The sequence below is a fragment of the Chiroxiphia lanceolata genome, chromosome Z (genome assembly GCF_009829145.1).
Source record: "Chiroxiphia lanceolata isolate bChiLan1 chromosome Z, bChiLan1.pri, whole genome shotgun sequence".
Taxonomy (NCBI): Eukaryota; Metazoa; Chordata; class Aves; order Passeriformes; family Pipridae; genus Chiroxiphia; species Chiroxiphia lanceolata.
Genome location: NC_045671.1, coordinates 75,150,216 through 75,169,161, shown reverse-complemented (window position 1 = coordinate 75,169,161; position 18,946 = coordinate 75,150,216). Strand labels below are relative to the sequence as shown.

At 48.0% G+C, this 18,946-nt stretch overlaps 1 protein-coding gene across 3 annotated transcripts in view; it reads right to left on the bottom strand.

Annotated features, from left to right (window-relative positions):
• PAX5 (paired box 5) overlaps window positions 1-18,946 on the bottom strand; it is a 127,817-nt gene that overhangs the window by 33,013 nt on the left and 75,858 nt on the right. For 2 of the 3 annotated variants that reach the window (XM_032676740.1, XM_032676741.1), the window contains one exon: window positions 4,211-4,312. In XM_032676740.1, coding sequence (XP_032532631.1) covers window positions 4,211-4,312 — 102 coding nt within the window. Of the gene's footprint in view, window positions 1-1,243; window positions 1,344-4,210; window positions 4,313-18,946 lie in introns of those variants that run through there. The other variant, XM_032676742.1, reaches the window with a different exon arrangement.

Here is an 18,946-nt window from a genome sequence, read left to right as displayed (position 1 = left end):
ACATTTACAAGGAAGATAAACTCTCATTCTTCAAGGCATCAGACACCAGACAATGAGGGCTAAAGTGTTCACTCTGTGCAAGCTGCTGCAGGCGCTGCTGTGTCCCCTGCCCCAGGTGAGGTTGATGGCTGTTCCTGGGACCCTGTGGCTTCCCATGAATGATGCCACACAAGGTACATAGGATACCAAGCCAAGGGCTGGAAGCAGGCAACACTGGAGGCTTCTGAAGGGTGAGACCACAGTCATGGATTGGGGGAGGAACACAGAATGTGATTTCTCCTGGTCCCTTGTGTAGACATTAGGACCTTCCCTGTGACAGGGAAGCCGTTCACAGGGCTCCCTCTGGCCTCAAAGGGGGATTCATGGCTCTGTCTTTTAATGGTGACTGGGGTCTAGAGCAGAGCTGTCTCATCTGCATGGACTGTTGGCATCACTTCTTTTCCAGAGAGGGACCTGTTCTTTCCCTGTTAACAGCTTATTGACTACAACTCTGCTCACAGCATCAGGCAGAAGCATACAAATTTCTGCAGCACATTTCCAGTAGTGCCTTAATCAAAACTTTGAGTAATGGAATGACAGGGCTTTTCAGGATGGAAGAGTCTTCAGGTAGTCTCAAGACCCTTCTCACAGCAGGATCAGCAGTAAGACCAGGCCAGAAGGCTCAGGGCTTCACCCAGGCTGGCCTTGAAACGCTCAAGGATGGAGACTGCACAGCTCCTCTGAGAGACCTCTTGGGGGAAAAGTTTGGAGATTTTTCTCATACCCAGTTTGCATATTGCTTGTTCTGACCTGGGTCCATTGTTTTTTTGTGCTGGGGGGCCCAAACCAGAACTGTTCTCATTGTGAGTTTACAAATTCCAAATGAGGGGGATAATTCCTTCCCTCCAGCTCCTGCTCAGAATGCTGTTGCCGTGCGCACCGCCAGTGCACACGGCAAACCAATGCTCAGCTTCCAGTCTCCTGCATGCCTGGAGTCCCTTCAGCAGCCAAACAGTCCTCAGCCCTTTTTGTTGCAAAGTGCTGCTTTCCTCTGTGCGAGATTTTTTGTTTGCCCTTGCTAAGTTTCACACTCATCCCCAGTCTGCCTTGGTGACTGTAGCGGGGAGACTGCCGAAACTGAAACCAGTACACCATTGAAAGTTCAACAAAACAGTATTTATTACAAAGAAGCAGCCAACAAAACAAGAAGCCAAGAAACAGGAAAGAGAAGGGAAACAAGCCCCCAGGACAACCCCTCACTCACTCAGGCATTATTTATTAGGTTGTCTTACCGACCCCAGAATTCCCCATAGCACAAGCTGCACGCCCGGCGTGTTGGCAGGCTCACAGGATGGCGGGCGGCCCTGCAGAGGTAACATTGTCCTCCCTGGGAAGTTTGAATCCGCTCCCAGCAAGAGCTCTCTACTTTTTATACAATTAACCTATGACATCTACCTGGGCAGGTGTGGCCAGCACCGCCCAGCCAGAGGTCTTTGGTCCCTCCCCCCGTTATGTCAGTGGTGCCCCTTTTGCGCATGCGTGTGTACATTGGAATTTGCCTGCACCTACGTGCTGTGCCTCAGGGGGTCTTTTCTAAATTAGCCTGGGGGCTTACTTCATCACACTCCATTTTCTTCTTCAAATGCCCTTGGAGGGCCATTGGCCAATAGTGAGGCCCCAATTAATTTCAGTTTATACAAAATGCTTCCTTCAAGGACGGAGTTCTCATTTGTCAGTGCTTGTTTTCACATAATTTGGCAGGAAAAGAACAGACTCTCAAAGGCGGTTGGGCCAAAACACAGACCAAAAATAGCAGCATCTAATTAAGCACAAATACAGTGCCTCCATGTTACCACTCTGCTCTGGAGCCTACTGGTGGCATCACACCATTTGGCATTATCTGAACACCTGACAAACTGTGTTCTTTCCTGGTTGTAGATGAAGGTGCTAACCCAGACATATCACCGGCCAAGCACTGCAGTTCCATGCCTGGCACCAGCACCCAGCTGGAATGTGACACTAGCCAACACCTCCAAGCTTGACCACTCAGCCAGTAGTTCACCCACCTATCTGCCCATCTGTCCTCACCGTGGCATTTCACTTGTGCCCTGAGACATCAGAGCACTACAGGGTGCTGGGAGAGCTCCTTTCCAGTCACCTCTAAAGGGTGACAGCCATCAAAAGGCAGGAGAAGGGAGAAGGACCAGTGACCTTCAGAGAGAAGGCATTCATGGGAGCCTCGAGCCATACTAGCTCTCAGTTCCTAAAGCTCTGGGCTGAAATCAAAGCCATGTGTTTTCTTTTTTGATTCCTTTAGAGAAAAGTATTTGAATAGCTTATTCTCTGCCATGGCAGACATTCACAAGCCACGTAAAAATGGAAATTCCCTGTTGATATGCAAGTCCCTGGTTTTGCAGGAAAGGGAGGAAGGAGATGTGAAATCATAGAGCACGTGTTTGAACAAGGCACAGAGATGTAGCAGAGACAGGCTCCTATGTGCATTCTTGCCTGTATGAGAGACAGGGAAGGACCTGGGTCTGGCAGGGGACAACACTGCTCCTGTTGGGATGAGCAGTGTGGCAGCTGGTGAAGAGATAAGCACAGAGCACAAAGCTGAATCCACACAGCTTGCAAATGCTGTCTCCAGCAGAAGCAGAAGCCAGAGGGTCTCCTCTACCCCACAGGCAGCTATAGACACCAGGAGGTGCAAGATGAACACCTACAGTGTGCTGAGGGCCAGGTTTACTCACAGCAGCAGAAGCAATGGCAGCAGCAACAAGCACACAACAAAACACTGCCTATGTTTTATGATGTATACGTTTCTCCCATGTCTCTAAGCACTTAACTCACACAATTGCTTAATTATGAGCAGAAATTCATGGCTTATGATTAAAATCTTATCAAGGAAGGAGATTTCTGGCAGAGGCTCCAAAAATGAGTACAAGGCAGATGCAAGTCGTGAGATGAATCCCTGAGAGCTGGCACAACAAGCATGTGCCCATGCTCGGGCATGGCAATTTGGCCATTTCAGAACAAGTAGGGATGTTCCAATGGCACCAGACCGGGTCTGTCACCTGCTTTACCATCAGCCCCTTGGGGACTGCAGTGTTTTCTCTAGCAAGGCTCTGAGAGTGATCCTCCAAAGGACAGAAGTCAAAGAAGAATTGAGAAGGCATTTTGAATGCTAGTTAGCAAATTCTCACTTAAATGAGATGGAGAACCTACAGGAATTGCAGCTGACCTTCACACTAGCTGGAGCAGAAGGTTGTTATTAAAGGAACCAGTGAGAGGAACAGTGCGGTTATTCAATATAATGGGTCACAGAAGCCTATATGTAGTTAAAAATAAAATCTATTACCTGGGAAAATCAGCTCAGATGACTCTACATCACCAAAGCACACTCCTCGGGCTGAACACCACCGAGCCCCACGTCCTGCATCTTTGCCATCCCACCCTGGCAGCTGCTCCCAAACAGCTTGTAACTCCCCAGAAAAGACAAAAGAGCAAGTACTCCCACTGCTATGTCCCAGCCATTGCTTGCTGTCAGCCCTGGATGTCACCATCCTACTTTAGATTACGCACAGGTCTGCAGCTGGGTGACACCAATGATGTGACCAACCTGCAGACTCTGCTCTGCCCACTCCAGATACCTGCACAACCCCACCTTCTGATGCCATACAGGCAAGCAGTGGCCACCAGCCAGCTCAGGCCACCTACATTTCTCACTGTAAGGTTCCAAAAGGGGAAGGAAATTAGAGAAATACAGTGTCCTGGGAACAACTCAGTGTCCCCAGGACTCGAGTTTGCACACAAGAATGTTGAGGCACATCCAGCCCCCAGGGCCAGTGACCTCACCTCTGAGGCAGCAGAGAGGGACACAGTGTGTTGGGAGAAAACAGGTGGGTTAGAGCAAAGCCTGAATCAGATGGGAAGAGCCTGGCATGGCCCAACATGGAACAATCTTCAGGGTCCACAGAAGGGAGACTGGAAGCTCCTTCAGTATCCCAGTGCCAATGCCTTACTTTGGCACTCTGCAGGTTGCATGACCTCCTGTGCTAGGGAATCTGGTCCTACTTTACTCAGGAACACTCCACACCCCCTTTCCCCTTCAGCATTGTGGCTTCTGTTTCATGCTCGCCTCAGCACAGAACACCCACAGAAAGCCTCTGTCCTGAAATGCTATTTTCTTTCCTTTTATTTTTTTCTTCCCCTCCCTGTTCTGAAGACTCACCAGGCACCATTCCTGTCAGCGCTGGAGTGGAGTAGCTGCCCTGTCCAGCAGGAGGGACATGAGGAGGGTATCCTGGGAGGGTTGTGCTTGCCAGCTCGCGACCTGAGGAATCAAACCAACAAATCACCACGTGAGCATTGCGGCAAGCGGACATGGTTTTACATCTCCCCAAGCACCCAGAACACAGCCATGCATTTGTCATCACGACTCTGTGAGGACCAGCATGGGATTTCCAGGCTGGCAGGGAGGGCAGGCACAGTTTTGTTTTCTCTATAAGCTGCCACAAAGCTCCAATGAAGTGAGAGACGGGAAGGGGAAGAGCAGAGCTCTGCAGGGAGACTAATGCACCCGATTGAACTCTGGCTGCTTGCCCCTATTCCCAAATTCCTCCAAAGCTTAGATTTGTAAAGTCAGAAACAGTGAAATGGCACATAACACTGATCTTAAAGACACTTTCTCAGAAAACTCTCTAGGAAATCACAGTGCACAGGCTAAGGATATTTGCTATCTAAATACAGTAGAGGATGCCGCTCATTGAAGCAGTTAAAAAAAAAAAAAAAAGGACAAACACAAGACCTTAAGAAGGAAAGTGGTTTAAAATACAGCTTGCTGTGGTGCCAGAAGAAGAGTCAGATTCCCAAACACAGCCTTATGCAATGCTCTTTCCTTAAGCTGCAGAAACATGATTTTTTTAATCAAGTACCCACAGGTGCTTCCATAGAAATAACCCCAGAAAAACAAGCAGTGGAGGGGTTCTCCATCTCCCTCTGCCCCTGGACCTGTTTTCCTTCCCACCCTCCCAGAAACAGCTCCCAGCACCTCACGGGACATGGCACTGCTGGCAGAATAAACACAGGAGGTCAGACGGTGTGGTTCGTGCAGCACCGCAGAAGTGATGCCTCAATCCTGCCTGGATCCTGGTCCCATATGACAGTCACCGGATAGTCACCATCTCTTCAGGTTGCCACAGTGGAATTTCAGGGAAACTGGCAATGGCAGTAGCCAAAAGTGACCCTCCATTAGAAATTGATGCTCTGTGATCTCACCAGGTAGGATCCATCCCTTGTCCCAGAGGGACTCCTGGAGCTCACTCATGGTCTTCTGGACTCCCACAGCATCCTTGGGCAGACCACTTACCCAGAGATTAGTGGCCTTCAAGACACACTCAGGTGCCTGGTAGCATTAAACCTGCAGCATCACAGCTGGGCCAGCAGTTGGACACAGGCCCTGCAATCCCTTCCCTGTGTGAGTATCACACAAGTTGCTCAGGGCTTCACTCTCATATGGGGACCTGTCCCATCAATCCACCACCCTCGCACTCCCAGGGCCTCCAGGATTGTCGAGTGGCTCCTCCAAGGACGAGGCAAATGAGACGACCCTCACAGCCAAACCATAGTTCAGGAGCAGAGACACTGCATGGGTGCTGAGCTCTGAAAATCTGAGTGTGCACCTCAGGCAAGTGGAAGGGACCCTGGATGCAGGCAGCTCTTGGCCCAAAGGATGAGCCCCTGCTGTTTCAGCCTCTACAGGTCAGGAACCACTCTGGCTCCACCTAGCTCCAAGATCCTGGTGGCTGAAAACAGTCCATAAGCTGGGCAAAAATCACAGGTAATGCAGCTTCCTTCATCAAAATGTAGCATGTTGGATCAGGAAGAAAAGTAATGTGGTTTTGTTGATTTTACCACCACTGACAAGAAGAAATGCACAGATTCTGGTTTTCACACTGCTTTCTGCAGGCATTTGTTTTTATGTCAGTGAACTTTTTTCAAGTCTACAGAGCTTGAAGAGGCTGAAACTGAATGTTTTCCCAAAAGCCAAAACCTTTTTTTTAAACTTTTTAGATTGGTAGCGATTTTGAGCCACAATTTCATTTTGAGCTGATCTAAAAATAAACTTAAAAATCTTTCTTTTTTTCCTATATCTTTCAAAGAAATGAGACGTCTTTTGATAAGAGAAAAGTACGTGAGTTATTGCAAATTGCAGCTCACAATCCCTGGGCCATGGCCATGAAGGCCACTTCCCCCCTACCCTCTGATAAAGGGGTCTGTGCCAAAACTCTAGCATCGCTGCAGTGATTTCTCAGCACATGCCCCACTTTACTAAGCACTCTGCATCCACAAATTGGGATGCACACTGTTTCTCTCAGGCCCTTCCTACAGAATATTTATGGTGCATTCACATTCTGAAAGAATTTAAGTTTCAAAACAATTGATTAATTTGCTCTCCAGTTCTAGGGAGAAGTCAGATCCCTCATGGAATGGCATCATGAATTTTAATTATTCAGTGCAGGGAGAAAATGGCTCTTTCAGATTAAAATGTTCTCCCCTCATCACTGCCCTGCTTCCTTCTCTCCTACATAAAATTAAATTCTGATTGTGTCATCTCTGCAGCCTGGAGAAGACAAAGGTATCTGCTATCTACTTAAATTAAGTCACAGAAGGCAAGTTCAGACCCAGTGCTGGCAGGGACTCAGTTAAGGACTGTCCCTAATGCAGACAAACACCTCACAACCTGACTGCTGTCATCCAGGAGCCCTCCATAGACTCAGGAGTGACACCGTGGCTCTTCCCTTCCTCAGCAGTGTGGTGTTGCTGCACAATGGCATGACGCCTCTTGTCCCAAAGGTGCCTTGGCCTGTGAGTGAGCTCTCCTTCCTGAACTGCTCCACATTGACTACTCCCCACTCCTCGCTTTCCAACAGCTATTAAGAAAAACTTCCAATTTATTTCAATATTTTGAAATACTACAAATTTTCCACTTTCTCCAAAGCCACTGTCACAACCAGCACAGTTACCATCATTGTCAAGGGCACCGAGCAATGCAACCACAACTGGTGACAGCATGAAGAGCAAGACCTCTAGTCTTTAGTGAATCAAGGAAACACCACTTATAGTGTATTCCGCAGGTTTGGCTGGTTTCCACTACATCCCATTTCCAAATTAAATGTTCTGTCATCAGCCGAAAAATCTTTCCCCACAGCCAGGGCTCAGGCAGGGCCTTGGGGGGCTGGCCAAAGGTGACCAATGGCATAGTTGCAAGTGCTCAAGCAAACTTCGTCCTGTCTATTGCATCCAATGTACACCCCCCCCCCACCAAAAAAAAAAAGGCCGGAACATCCCATCTATTCCAGTACCCAGCACCCTCTGATTTTTCACCCAGAGCATGGTTGGGTACTGTAACATTGAAGTGGTCACAGCACCAAGCCTGACAGAGTTCAAGATTCATTTGGACAGTACTCTCAGGCACATAGCGTGACTCTTGGGGATGGTCCTGCACAAGGTTAAGAGTTGGACTCTATGATCCTTGTGGCTCCCTTCCAACTCATCATATTCTGTCATTCTAAGAGATTTTTTCCCAATATTTTCAAGCTTCAATTGCACTGAAATAATTGATTTAAGAGAAAAACACTAATCCACCAGGCACAAAGAGAGAGTAAGAAGTAGTCTCTGCCCCAAGGTGTTCTGTTCCTGCCCTATCCATTCAGGCAAAACAGCCAAGAGGAACGGAACACCTACATTTCACCAGTGGGGCACACAGACATAGAGAGCAAGGTCCTTCAAGACACACTTGCTCCTAAATGTTTTTATTCTAAACTTTTTGGAGGTTATTTTGGATGCCTAAAGTTGGAGATGGGGCAGAGCTGCCCCCTTGCCTCACTGGGCTGGTGTTGTGCAGGACAGAGCAAATCAGATGGCAGGTCCAGCCTATAGAGAGGCTCAAATGGAGCAGAGAACAGGATTTTCCAAGATAACCACCAACCTCTTTCCAATAGCCTCTGACAACACTATTAAGTACCAACTACCAAAATGTCTTGCTGAGTCTTGCCTGGAGTGTCCTCCCCATTGAGAAGCTGGTAGCCCCAGCAGTACCAGTACCTTCAGTAGTACCTGTTGACCTGAGACTGGCACATCTCCACGACAGAGAGAGCACACAGCAGCTCTGGTGCTCATGCAGCCTGGACCCTGCCATCCCCTTCACCCTGCCACCTCTTCCAGACCACCTCATCAAGTTCCTTCGCATCACTGGTGAGCACCTCCAGTGGGCTCATCAGCAAGGCAGTGCTGACCATTTTCCCCCAGAGGGAAAATGTCTTAGGGAGAACACCAGTGATGGATTACTGTTGGGGGCAGTGGAGTAAATGCCTCTGCTACAAACACTCCTGCACATACACAGGCCACCATGGGCTCACTGCACAAGGCCACCAAGTTGCACATCATTTCCAGCCTTAGGCATGTCCTCACCAGAATTCATCCCACATTACTCCAAAAACCAGAATATGACAATACTGAATAATAACAATATCAACAGTCTAGGGGACTGACGGTCAAGCCACATGTCAATGGACCTGGCTCTGTATACAGAAGATAGTCAATAAATGTCTGTCCCTCCATTCACCAGGAACTGGCAGCACTCACAATGAGAGCAAACTATCAGAGCAAACTATCTTTTAGTAAAGAAAGTGCAAATAAGTAATTTTCTTCCATAAATGAAATTTTGCCACTAGCTGCAGAAGAGCTTAGCATCACCCCCTGAGCAGATGTGGTAAGCAGTGCTTGAGTATCAGCAAATGTCCCCATTGCAGGACAAGCTGGCTGGAACAGAGAGCAGCCTGTGACAGCAAAGGACTGTGCTCTCTCCAAACTGCAGTGAAAAAAAAAAAAGGGGGGAGCAGTTTAGAAGTATTCCTCAGTTTATCTACCTTTAAAAAAAAAAAATAAAAAGGTGGCAAAGAGCATTTCCAAGTGTGTCTTTGTACACTACTCTGTGTAAACGTGAATCCAATTAACTTCAAATTTAACCAGTAATGAAATTATCTCATTTTGCTATCAGCTCAGCTCTCATCCATGGCAGTAATTAACCACTGGGGGTTGTCACTCCCGGAAACATGACACAAGGACTTCCCCAAGCTCAGGTGGTTCAAACCCATGCAGAATTCATTACCCTGACAGTGTGAAAACCCATCATTTTCAATACCACAGGGCACCAAAGCACTTTTTTTCCCTTTATCTAACAGATTGGCAGTAACAGTATGAAAGAAATGAGCCCACTGGACACGTAATTAATTACAGCAAAGGATACATCAGAAAATGTAGGGGGTTCAGGTGGTGGGAGGGGGCTTACAAAGCCCCTTTGCTGCTCAGAGCCACCCTTTGCAATGGTGGGGCTGCTGATTTTGCTCTCGGAGATGCACCATGGTCTGCATCAAGGGAAGCCAACACTTCACCTGCCACTCCATGCTCACAGCAGGTGTACAATTGCCACCAGCTCAGGAACATGATCAAGAATGAGGCAGTACTCTGGGTTATTAGGGTAGCCTCCCCTCTCCAGAGTCAGAGGTTCCACATCAACAAGTCAGCGATGTTGGGAAAGTCAGTCCAGTGATGCTGGTGAATGCCCCTGTGTTCCCACTGTCATTGCAAGCATCACCACAAGGCATCATCCCATCTGAAACAGCCACCCAAGGCAGCACACACCCTCCATATGAAACCACCCAAGGTAGCATGTACCGTACGTTGCACCCAGCACAAAGGTGCTCCAGGAGCAGAGACCAGCATCTCCCCAGGCTCCATCTCAGGCTGCCACACCCTCTCCACCCCTGCCAAAAGCATATCCTGCCCCAGACCTGCAGAGCAGCACAGAGCAGAGCCCCCCGCCGCCCCCCGCCCCATGGCTCAACACACAGGCTGCTCTTCATGTCTTTCCAGAAAACAATTTTAGAAATGCAGGTTTGCATTAAGAAAGCTGGAAATGAAGAGATGCTGCCACATCAGCCCACAGGATCATGCAAAAAGCTGAGCAGGTGCTTCCAGTGCCATCCCACTCAGTCTGCAGTTCTACAGCCCTTTGCCCAGCAGCCTCTGCATGGGAGGAATCCTGACACTGCCTTCATGCAGGCATGCCACGTAATGGCTGCTGCAGGGCATCAGCAAAATGGATAAACTTCTTCCAAAAGGCCATCCAGCTGGATGAACTTGGCTTTAGGTTGTGCTCCCTCTGAAATGCCTCACGTCGTCTCTAAGACCCCATGTTGTGATGGGCGGAGGATGGCACCCAGTCTGAGCTCTTGTTCCTGGCCCTGTCGCATGGCACAGCCTTAGTCAGGTGCCTGCAAATGTCAGTGGCAAAGAAAGGGACCTGCATTGGTGCTGGTCTGCTGCCGGGACCCCTGAGGACCACTGCCCCTAGGAGCCTGAACATGTTGCTCTCTTTATTGGTGGGAGCAGCAGCCTCCCTGCCACACTGGGCACCAGCTACCCCAGACATGAGGCAGCTGTGGAATGCTATAGCCACGTGTGCCATCACTTAACATCCGAAAAAACAAAAACAAGTAATTGGCAGAGACGTTTTTGGGGAGCCACTTCATCTCTGTGCAGCAAGCCCAAATTTCCAGCCTATCTCAGTTAAACCCATTACCAGAACTGATTACAACTCTGAAAAATCCAGCTTCCACTTACAAAAGCTCTTCTCTTGCCCAGTTCCAACTGTTATCCTAAAGAAAAGGTTTTGGTCAAACGTACAAGTCTGTTATCAGGAAAAGGACCTGATGAGTTCAGTCAACTGGCTCCTGAGCCCCTTACCACCTGGGGACTAGTATGTGTCACCCATGATGTGCCCAGTTAAGTGGCACAGGGCAGTGGAGCACTGGAACCAGAGACAATCATGTCTCAAAAAAACTATCTGGTTTTATCGCATACAAATCACTGCTCTACGCCGAGCACAACAGCACCTCAGTCATTACTGCCTTGGGTCCAGAGCCACTGGGCACATGACCAAAAGTGGCTCAGACTTTGTGTCCCACCAATGCCTACAGGATGGCATCTCACCCCATTCTGCTGGGAAAGGAGATGTCACCAGCGCAGGACCCCAACACACTGAATTGCTGCTGTTAATGAATAACTTCCCTCCTGTGGTCATCTTGCTCTATTTGTGGACATCAAACTCAGTGCAGTGTGCTTACTGTGATGAGTTACCTCTCCTGCACCTAATTAGAGGCAGATAAAACAGTGGTAACACACAGATCACCTGTAATGATTTTGCTGACTCGATTATTCTTCTGACAATTAGCTCTGGCTGCCAAAGCCTCACAGGAACGTCAAAGTCTACTTCCTACAAAGCAGGTAATGTCACAGGTATGACCATGAAATCAATAATGAGGCACAGCTCTTGCAAAGGGCATCCAGGTCAGATGGAACAGCCCTTAAATTAAACATTGATAAGCAGAACACAATTATCCATCATGTTTAAGTGCCTGCGTGAAATTAGCAGCCAGGGAGTGTGAGCAGTGGGGGAAAGATTAGTGAAGGAGGTATTGAAATGCACAGTGTCCACTGTGACTGGGGCTACAAGTGCTCATGACAGTGGCACTGTAATCTGCTATCAAAGCCATAAAATTTATATTAAGCACGCTGCACTGCAACAGAGACTGCAGATGTGGATCTATTTTTCTCATCATCTGCAAGGCAGCAGCAGATGTCCAAAGCTGCCCTTTGGAACAAGTGTGTCTGATACTCTTCCCATTGACACAACTTCACTTTCAAAAAAGAGGCAGGGCAAGGAAAAGAGAAAGGAAGGAAGAACAATGCCTTCTAGCAAAGCAACAATGCAGTGGAGAAGTACAGACAAATACTCCCATGTTTTCTCTGCTTAGAAATCGCTGTGATTTCTAAGCAGGAGTCCTGGAGCTAGAGTGCTCTGCACTTGCCACCTTCTCTTCTGGACAATCTCCTTTGGCTGCTTCTGCATAAAATTCCTGTCCCTTCTTCCATGCAGCCACAGAGCTCTTGCACTCTAGGAACAACTCAACAGTCCTGCTTCTCACATACTTTTTAGAGTTGCTAGAATGAAGTTTTTTCTGCAGAGCTGAGCTGAGCTGCACCATTATCCACCTTGATCTTTAAAGTTCCCCTGGTTCTCTTCACCCTCCCATAACACATGCAAGGTTAGAATTCCCCAGCTTGACCCCTTCATTCAACGCACACATTCACACTGTATTGGAGGGGATACCTGTGTGAGGAGTAGGGAAAGATACTCTGACAACATCTCTGTAAGGACCCACCCCTACCCTAAGTCTTCTGTGGCTGACAATTGGCCACACATTAAAATGCATCAGCATAACAGAATCTTTCCCTGGCCTATGATAAGCAACACCTTCATGCCTCACAAGGTTTCCCTTTGTCAACACCAGCATGGGGCTACTAGTGGTCAGGGTGGAGCCAGGCTTGGCTTGGCTAGGTCTCCAGTGCCCAGCTCCATGTGTGGAGGGATGTGGGAAAGTGTGGGGATGCATGGGAATGCATGACAGAACGATAGAGAGCATCTCACCACACTCCAGATACACACTACCACAATCCCATCTCTGTTGTTTCATCTATCAGGGGGCACAGAGAGGAAGGGAGGGCAGATGGAGGTGAGTACGAGGATGATGAGATTTTATGGAAAGATACATGGTGGTCTGGATCTGTTGAATCCCTTTTGTGGGGCCCTTCCCCTCCCACACTTGCCTGGAGAACAGAAGACGAGCAACAGGTCATAAGCAGCATGGGGCACACGGCTGTGGCTGGAGCAGCACCCTGCAGGAGAGAGTCCTCTGGGGAGCTGGGTCTGCCTGGCATAGCCCACAAATCCCACACAGGTGCTTGTCTCTGCACTGCTCCTGCGTGTCTAAACCCTGGGAACACCTCTGTTAATGAGGAGCACACTGCCTCCGAAAGGCGGGGACAAACAGGCACAACAGAGCATCTTCAGGCACACAGTGAGGAGGAGGTAGCAGACCACAGACTTCAGGTTCACCTTTATACTACTGTATAAAGCAAGGATATTTTTTAATGAAACCTTTACATTAGAGACAGAAATGCCCCCAGAAAATTCGAAGGGTGGAACCCTGGATTATGCAAGTAGAGAGCTGTTCATCTGTGCATTTTAACTCCTAAACTGGGAGTTTATGTGAAAAGCTCTGAAGATGCTAGAATATTTGATTTTCCTTTAAAAAAAATTTCAAATCTCATTTTCAAGTTTAGGATTACTTTTCTATGTAAAATGTAATGTACTGAGGACAGACACAAAATGTGTCCCAAACAAAACCAAGAAGTGCACACTGCTCTGGGCCAGTTTTACCTTGTTTAGTAATTTCAATTGTTAAAATTTCTTCAGATCTGAGGGGTTTGGGTGGGGTTTTTTGTTTGTTTGTTTGTTTGTTTTTAATAGGAAACAGACCTGAACAAAGTAAAAATATTGAATATTTTCACAGGGCAGGAAAACCTATTCTCCCCTGTTTTAGTTTCAAGTATGGCTCAGCACACGGTGGCAGCCATTGGATCTGCAGGGCCTTGCCACAGCCAAAAGGGAGGCTGGACCCTGTGTGTGGGATGATGCCCACAAAAAGGGCTATGGTGGCCCAAGGACCCAACAGGCCAAGCTTGGATAAGGCCCCACTGACTCCTGGTCCAGGGCTCGGTCCCTCCACCAGTGTGGTGGAGAAGAGCCTCCCCAGACCCCAGGTTTCAGGAGCAGGGGAAGGCAGCTTGCCCTGGCCTTGACAGGATGAGACCTGCTGGTGGTCAAAATGAGATCTCAAAAATGAGACTCCAGTTCCATACCACTGAAATGGAGAGTTTTAACTGAAATTCAGCTGGTTTCAGGTCTGCTGACACCTTCTCTGGAAAGCAGCCCGAAATTGGCTCCTCTCCCCATTTATATTTCCATGGCTCACAGTGTAAGGTAGGAAGAGCCAAAATTGAGACAGTTAGCATGTGGGAACTGATGAAGCAGTATGAGGGAAGCCAAGCCAGCTTCCACAGGCTCTGGAAAGGAAACAGAGCAAGGAATGCAGCCTAGAAGCACGGATGCAAAAAGGTGTGCATGGGACAGAGAAAAACATAGGCTTGTCCTCCTGCTCTGGTTACACCACTGGTGCCAATTATACAGATCTGCAGTTTTCACTCTTTCAAAAGGGATTCACTGCACATTAAGTGCTTTCCTCAGCAATCTGTGTTGATTTGGAAATGACATCAAGTGTTTCCTTTGAAGGCAAAAACCCCATGTGTCTACTTATCTGAGAGACCAGTTAGCCTCCTCCTGTCAAATCGACATGTTTAAAGGGGAGGGAAAAGATCTCACGTAAAAATAATGGGCTTGCCACCATGGCAGGTCTTAGACTAGAAAATGTTATTTTTTGGTCAAGTGCCATTCATCACTCAGTATAATTCACAAGAAGCAATGAAATGAAACTTTAAAATAGAAATAATAAACCCAACTTTAAATAGTTCAGCATTACATAAATGCAGAGCAAACCAAAATCAAAAGCCAAAATATAAAATAACAATCCTAAAACAAAACACCTCTTCCTGCTAAAATGAGGAAAGTGTGAGTTTAGCTGTTTTTCTGCTACTGTGTAATATGCTTCTGCATTTCATATCACCTCACATCTCAGGTCTGAACAGCCTTACACACCTCGCAACCACCACCAAATTAAAGATGGGGGTTTTTTCATCCCATTATTTCTAAAATGTACTCTAGCCAGCATGCTACATTCAATGAATGAAAGAAGTAGGAGAATTAAACCACGCAATGAAACAGCTTTCTGACGAATAAAGCTATGGAAATTTTAGGCTCCATTTACTTCTCAATCTAATTTTGCCCTCCAATGCACATTATGTCTGAAATGGGATCTCATGTGGTTTGATCAGTGCTCTTAACGCATACAGAAGCAACATATTCCCTTTATTGTTGTTTCCTTTCTGCAGCACAGCAATACTTCTCATAAGAGCAGCACAGCAGGCTCAGGGAGACTGTCTCCACAGTAATCAATGTGCTGCTGGAAAGACGCAAGATGGCCAAGATGATTAGCACCTTGAAAAGTTTGTGATCTGGAGGATCCCTGTTCCTGCAACTGCCCAGCTAGGTGTTCAATACTCCACAAAAATCACAAGAGAGACTGCATTACCAAGAGATCTTTAAATAAAATATTTTTTCCTTTTGTTTCTTTTTCACTGTTTGAATTTTTGCAAAAGCCCAGAAGCTGTTTTCTATTCTCTCTTTGCAATAGAGGAGACTAAAAAGAAATAACCATCAATTTGTGAAGAGTTACAAACTCTTCTCACTGTAACAGGGCTCCAGACACTGGAACTATAGGAAAAAAAACAAACAGTAGCAATTGTAGCATAGAAACTAGAGCATTGTTAGCAATTTACTGTGGTGCCATGGATGCTCCCGAAAACTAATGGATATGTAGGGGGAGAGGTGGCTGGCATCCAACCTCACCCTCTTCAAGAAATGGAAATGCAGAATGTTTCCAACCTCACATGTTCAGCCCATTTAACAAATCTCATTTATGAGTTTAGAAAAGGGATAAGCATGGCAAAGCCAGCCCTGGGGAGCAGTTCAGCACACTTTGCAGGTCCATAGCCTTGGCTCAGGCTGGGAGCTGCCCTTGGGACAGAGAAACTGTTCCCAAGGGAGAGCATTCTTCAGTAGGGCTCAGACCTTCAGGATTCAGTCTGGAGACTTGACCAAAAGATCTCGCTGTCCACAGACAACTCAGAGGCAGCAGCACAGGCAGCTGCCTTGCTTGTACCAGGCCATGAATCCATCTCTGGGACCTTCCCACAGCAGTGCATGAGGAAAAACATGGAGACATCCTCTCCATCACTGTCTGCCACCACAGCCATTCCATGATGGGCATCTGAGGATGCTCCTGACCTGGTAACCTACACACCATGAGCATGGCTGCCACTAGCTAGGGGTGCTGGGCTGTGACAGGAACTGCCTGAAAAGGCCCTGCAGGTGCAGATGTCGCTCCAGAGAATCTGTACTATGATATGTGATATATGATATGATATATGATTCCAGGCAGGGCAGCCCACCTCCTCCTCCCAGCCTGGCAGCTGAGAGTATGCTGCCCCCAGGTCTGAGGACTACACATGATGGCCTGGGGAGGCTCCTAGAATCCAGGCAAGCCTGTGTTGTCAGGTTGCTGAGCACTGGGTCCCTGACATGACCTGGTAGGCTGGGATGGCACTGGCAGGGAGGGGGCCTCATGCTCCCCAGCTGTGTATGGGAAAGCGGGAAAGCAGGCAACCAGGCAAGAGGGGAGGACATGGGTTTCCAGGCACCTTGCAAAGGACAGCAGTGACATCCAGAGGGCCTTTGCAAGCAGTGAGAGCAGGAGGAGAAGCTCAGGCACCACGCAAACCTGCCTTGATGGCAATCCCTTTGGTCCCAAGCCGGAGCAGTGAAACCCCCCAGCAGTGCCCACCCCAATGACTGACATTGTGCCAGCAGGTCACCACCTCGGGCTCTGGATGTTGAGCTGGGCTTGGGACAGCAGCAAAGTGCTGGGGCTGCAAGCACTTGGCCAGACACCAGGCAACCTAGGGCTTCACTGTCCCACCTGGTCTCATGCTGACAGACACCTTCCCATGCAGGGGAATCCTGTCAACACTGACATGGGTGGGCATGACCTGGCAGCCTACTGGTGCATCCAGAGATAGAAACATCTGAGCATATTGACAACTGGTTATTCAACTTGCTATATAAGCACAGAGGGAAAAAAAACCCAACGGCTTCCACCAGTCTGTTTTGCAGCAACATTAAACCCATACTGATATTTTCATCTCACAAGGATCAGTATTTATGATCTGCATCTGGAATTAATCTGAGATGGAGACATTTCCAATCCAAGCATCATTGCTAATGTCATCGGCAGTTTTCTACTCACAAGAGAAATATTTACACCCTAGATTTCAACATCCTAATTAGGGTTCAACAAAGTCCAGATTGACAACTCATGTACTATTTTTCTGGTATTTCTGTAATGCTTTTTTTAACCTGGAATAAGTTGAAAAGTTGAAATCAGGCACTATACCTGAATTCTGTGATGGAAATAGTGAAGCTGCGGAAATATTGTCTCGCTTGGGTTTCACTGTTTTCCATTAAGTATTCTCAGTTGTCAAGTTTGAAATATTTTATTCTCTTTAGTTAAAGGAACCTGAAACATCTCATTTGAAATCACTTTAAGACAAATTGATTTTTCATCTGCCCTGTGCAGTAGTAGGACCAAGTTCAGGTTTCCAAGTCTCACCTCTTTCTGAGCTGCCTGGTGAGTAGCCATCATCTCTCATAACATAGTCAGATGTGTACCTCAACTGATGCACCATGTAGTTCAGAAAATAACACATGTATGGATTACTTTATGGGAAGCAACCTTCAGTGAGTTCAGACTAGAGGAGAGAAGGAGATGGGGAACTGGATTTGCTCCAAGCCACAGTGGGAGATTCCCCTTCTGCCACATTAATGCAGGACTGAAGCAGCCCATGAGTACCAGCACCAGAATGGGGGGATGTTGCACTGGTGCCCTAGGCCATGGAGCATCTCCACCCATCCTGAGAGCCAGGGGCTTTGCAGCCTGCCTGGATCTGGGTAAGACACTCAGGGCTTGCCCTGTCCTCAGCCATCACCCTCCACCTGGGAGTTCCCAGCTCACATTTCTCACTGTCTGCACCACAGCTGAGGATGTCAAGCAGGGACAAAAGCAGGGTAGGAGAGTGGACAGAGGAGGTCCCCGGTGGCCGTCACGGCATCAGGATTTATAACTGTATTAAGTGTCATGACAGTTGGTCACAATAAATCCGCTTCCATTCTTCCCAAATCAGATACAATAAAAGCTTTGGCAGTGAAAGTCATTCATCATCATAAAGACTTCAGACGTTCCAGCCATCAATTTCACTCACATTCTTAATACACTGGAGAGGAGTGCTGGAGTTTTAGGGGGAAAAAAGAGGGGGAGAGAAGAAAGGGAAAAATAATTAAAAGAAAACATGATGAAAGATTGGACAGGAATAATTAGAAAGCTCAGAGAAAGGCGTCACTTCAGGACAGCACTTCTGATGATGGGGGCAGAAGTGCTCTGCTCTCCATGGGGTATATGTGATGCTGAGCAAAGCTGCCGGGTGTCCCTGCCACCCCAATGGGTCCACTGAGGAGGAGGGGCTGGGACCATGTTCTGGAGGGGTGACGGAATGCCACCCTGACTCCCCTCTTCTCTCCAGTCCTGTGGTGCCACCACTGGTCCCTGCTGCTGTGTAGTGGGGCCAGAGGGAATGGTGGTGAGCGTGGGGGCTGGCTCTGGTGGAGCACCAGCCTCACAGCAATGACAGTGCCTTCCCCTCTGTGGGGGCTGCAGGTCCACTCTTCCTCAGCAGGAGAGACACCCCCCATCAGAGGCCTGCTGCAGCTGAGGGGCCTCAGAGCAGCCACCACAGAAAGGGAGTGCTTGGCTGAGGGTCTACAGGCAGCGCCTTGCAGAGGAAAGCACAAAGGTAACCCTGCGGTCTATGAACCCTCAGGTGAGGTGACACACACAGAAGCAGTGACTTTGCGTTACTCCAAGGGGCCAAGCACGGGGACAGGCACCACTGTCCACCACACAGTGGTCGAGGCAGGGAGGTAGTGTCACATCCAAGGAGCATCACAAAGCTGTTTTATCCATGTCATAGTAGGGCCCACCGATACCCCGCTCATATCTTAAGAACTTAAGAGCTTCTTTCATTAAAGCCTGAGTTGATATCAAGACTTGAAGGTACTGAACACCACAGCAGAACACGGACAAAATTTATCTCCTGAGTGGTGAGCCTGTGGTACTGCATGCTCAAGCCTGTTAAACAGCAGTGAACCCTTATACAATGAACAAGAGTGCACCTGGCCATGAGCTGGTAATCCCACCTCTACATGTCCCCCAGA